The sequence below is a fragment of the Epinephelus moara genome, chromosome 11 (assembly GCF_006386435.1).
Source record: "Epinephelus moara isolate mb chromosome 11, YSFRI_EMoa_1.0, whole genome shotgun sequence".
NCBI lineage: Eukaryota > Metazoa > Chordata > Actinopteri > Perciformes > Serranidae > Epinephelus > Epinephelus moara.
Genome location: NC_065516.1, coordinates 8,044,978 through 8,047,119, shown reverse-complemented (window position 1 = coordinate 8,047,119; position 2,142 = coordinate 8,044,978). Strand labels below are relative to the sequence as shown.

At 40.3% G+C, this 2,142-nt stretch overlaps 1 protein-coding gene across 1 annotated transcript in view; it reads right to left on the bottom strand.

Annotated features, from left to right (window-relative positions):
* Nucleotides 1–897: 897 nt before the first annotated feature.
* The window catches only part of LOC126398150 (uncharacterized), a 105,051-nt gene continuing 103,806 nt past the window's right edge, over nucleotides 898–2,142 (bottom strand). Inside the window, exon 10 of the mRNA XM_050057372.1 lies at nucleotides 898–1,033. Coding sequence (XP_049913329.1) covers nucleotides 898–1,033 — 136 coding nt within the window. The remainder of the gene's footprint in view (nucleotides 1,034–2,142) is intronic.

Genomic DNA, 2,142 nt, shown 5'->3' with positions numbered 1-2,142 from the left:
TAAGTGTATTAAGCAACATATTTGCAAAAAATGATTGTTTGGACACAGTGAGGATAGAGAAGTTTCCATGAACTTTTCTTCACAGTGAAAACTTTACATCTATTGTAGGAATCCAAGCTGTTCTGTGTGTAGGAGCAAACTTGTATATTTTTACAGCCACCTTTGAGACACTGAGGGCTTAAACAAGGACTGGCTACACAACACCTGTTTGTAATACAGGGTTGAAAAGGTTAGATGATTGCTAATTTAAGCTGCACTGTGCACTTTTGCATATTCATGATCACGAATGACAACAAGTGGTGATTGTTTCCTGTGGCTCTAACTGTAACTAGATGTCAGTAAATCTCATACATCACCTGGCCAGGTTGTGATGCCTTATATCAAAGGACTCCACAGGGACAAGATTTATAGTCCTGTCTTTTGCAGACTGAGTTTGGGAATTAGACTAATACCAAAAGAAATCTGTCTCTAAAACTTTATCCCATCTGTGTGGTTGGCTGTTACATCCAGTATATCTTATTAATTCTAATAAAATTGTAGATATTGGATTTGATTTGCATCCTCGTGTGCACAGCATGTATGGATCACTCTGCATGGCATCTCACATTTCACACATCTCATCACTGCACAGGATAGAGACAGTCCCTGTGGTGAGACAGCAGCTTCTGCCAGAGGTCCATCATATAAATAAATACACAAACACACAGTCATGCTGAGATACTTGGAGCAGAATGACAGAATTTGGCTGAGGGAAAAAAAAAGGCAAACCAGTTTATTTGCTTGTTGACTGGCAGGTTAGTGCATATGAGGTTTGTGAGACAGAACACTGAACATCAGCTGACTAAGTGTAGAATCAGGCCATGATCAAACTCCAGCTCCAATTTTCTCTGATCCTCCTCAGGAGGAAGGGTCCGACGCGTCACCTTGGGGACCTTCGCATAACTCTGCTCCAGCAGCGTCCTCCTGATTTTTCAGGGTACGAGTGAGCGGCTCTTCATCCAAATTATTCATCAGGCCAAGACGAGACAATCTGCTGCAAAACGGGAACTGAGAGAATAGTAAGTCATGAAAGAAATTGGTCGAGCCCTTTTCTTCTCTCCTCTGCTGGTTCAAGATGCTAAAAAACCAACAACACATCAATCTTACATGCTGTTGACAGATTTCGGAACACCTTTCCAGCGACATTTGCTTCGTCATTTGAATAATTTGTGCCATTGTTTTTTCGCAGCCGGTCCATATCAACAATTTACAGCAGCAGTGCGGGCTCTTGTGGCACTGTGTCTTGTTTGGTATTTCAAACTATGACAAACTTTATGTGACAGTTGAGTTTGCAGTGTAACACTGATTCAATATAGAGAAGTGTGAGGCTCCCAAACCTAATTTGCCATATATGGTACCCTGGTGGCTCAGTTGTTTCTTGCGCTATACAACTGTTTTGATTTATCTTACGACTACATGGCCATATGACTCATTTATCATCCTGATAATTTGAAATTCCCTGCAGATTTGTGTAAAACTGTACAAATCAGACACTGTGTTCTTTATAAATTAGTAAGATAATATGGTCAGAGGAAAAATTATGGTAGCACTGACCCTTTCTTTTCTGGTTCTACTGTTTCTTTGACTATAAGCTGTTCTGGGGCATAAAATCATCTTGCTAAATGCTCCTAGTGTAATCAAAAATTCTTACATTTAATTAAAGGGAACCTATTACGCTCATTTTCAGGGTCATACTAATATATAAGGTTTCTACAACACCATGTTTACATGCTTCAGTGGTCATAAGACACTTTATATTCCTCATACTGCCTGTGCTGGAACACTGTTTTAGCTCCTGTCTTTTAGAGCCCCCTTCCCAAAAAAAGCCCGATCTGGTCTGAGTGGTCACCTTTTCGGGATCTTCTGCATCTTCACGATTCTAAGTCCCCAGGAAGAGCACCAGGCTTTGAAGCCTATTTGACATAGAGGTCAAACCATGTAATTATAACTTCCAGGTCACTTACATGATGGCATGGGGCCCTGATAGACTTTTCTCTATAGATTTATATTGTGAAAGAGACGTCTGTAAATCAGTGGATACAACTTTCTGAGTGTCACAGTTCCCATAATATTACTCATTTCACTCTCAGGACTGGATCTATT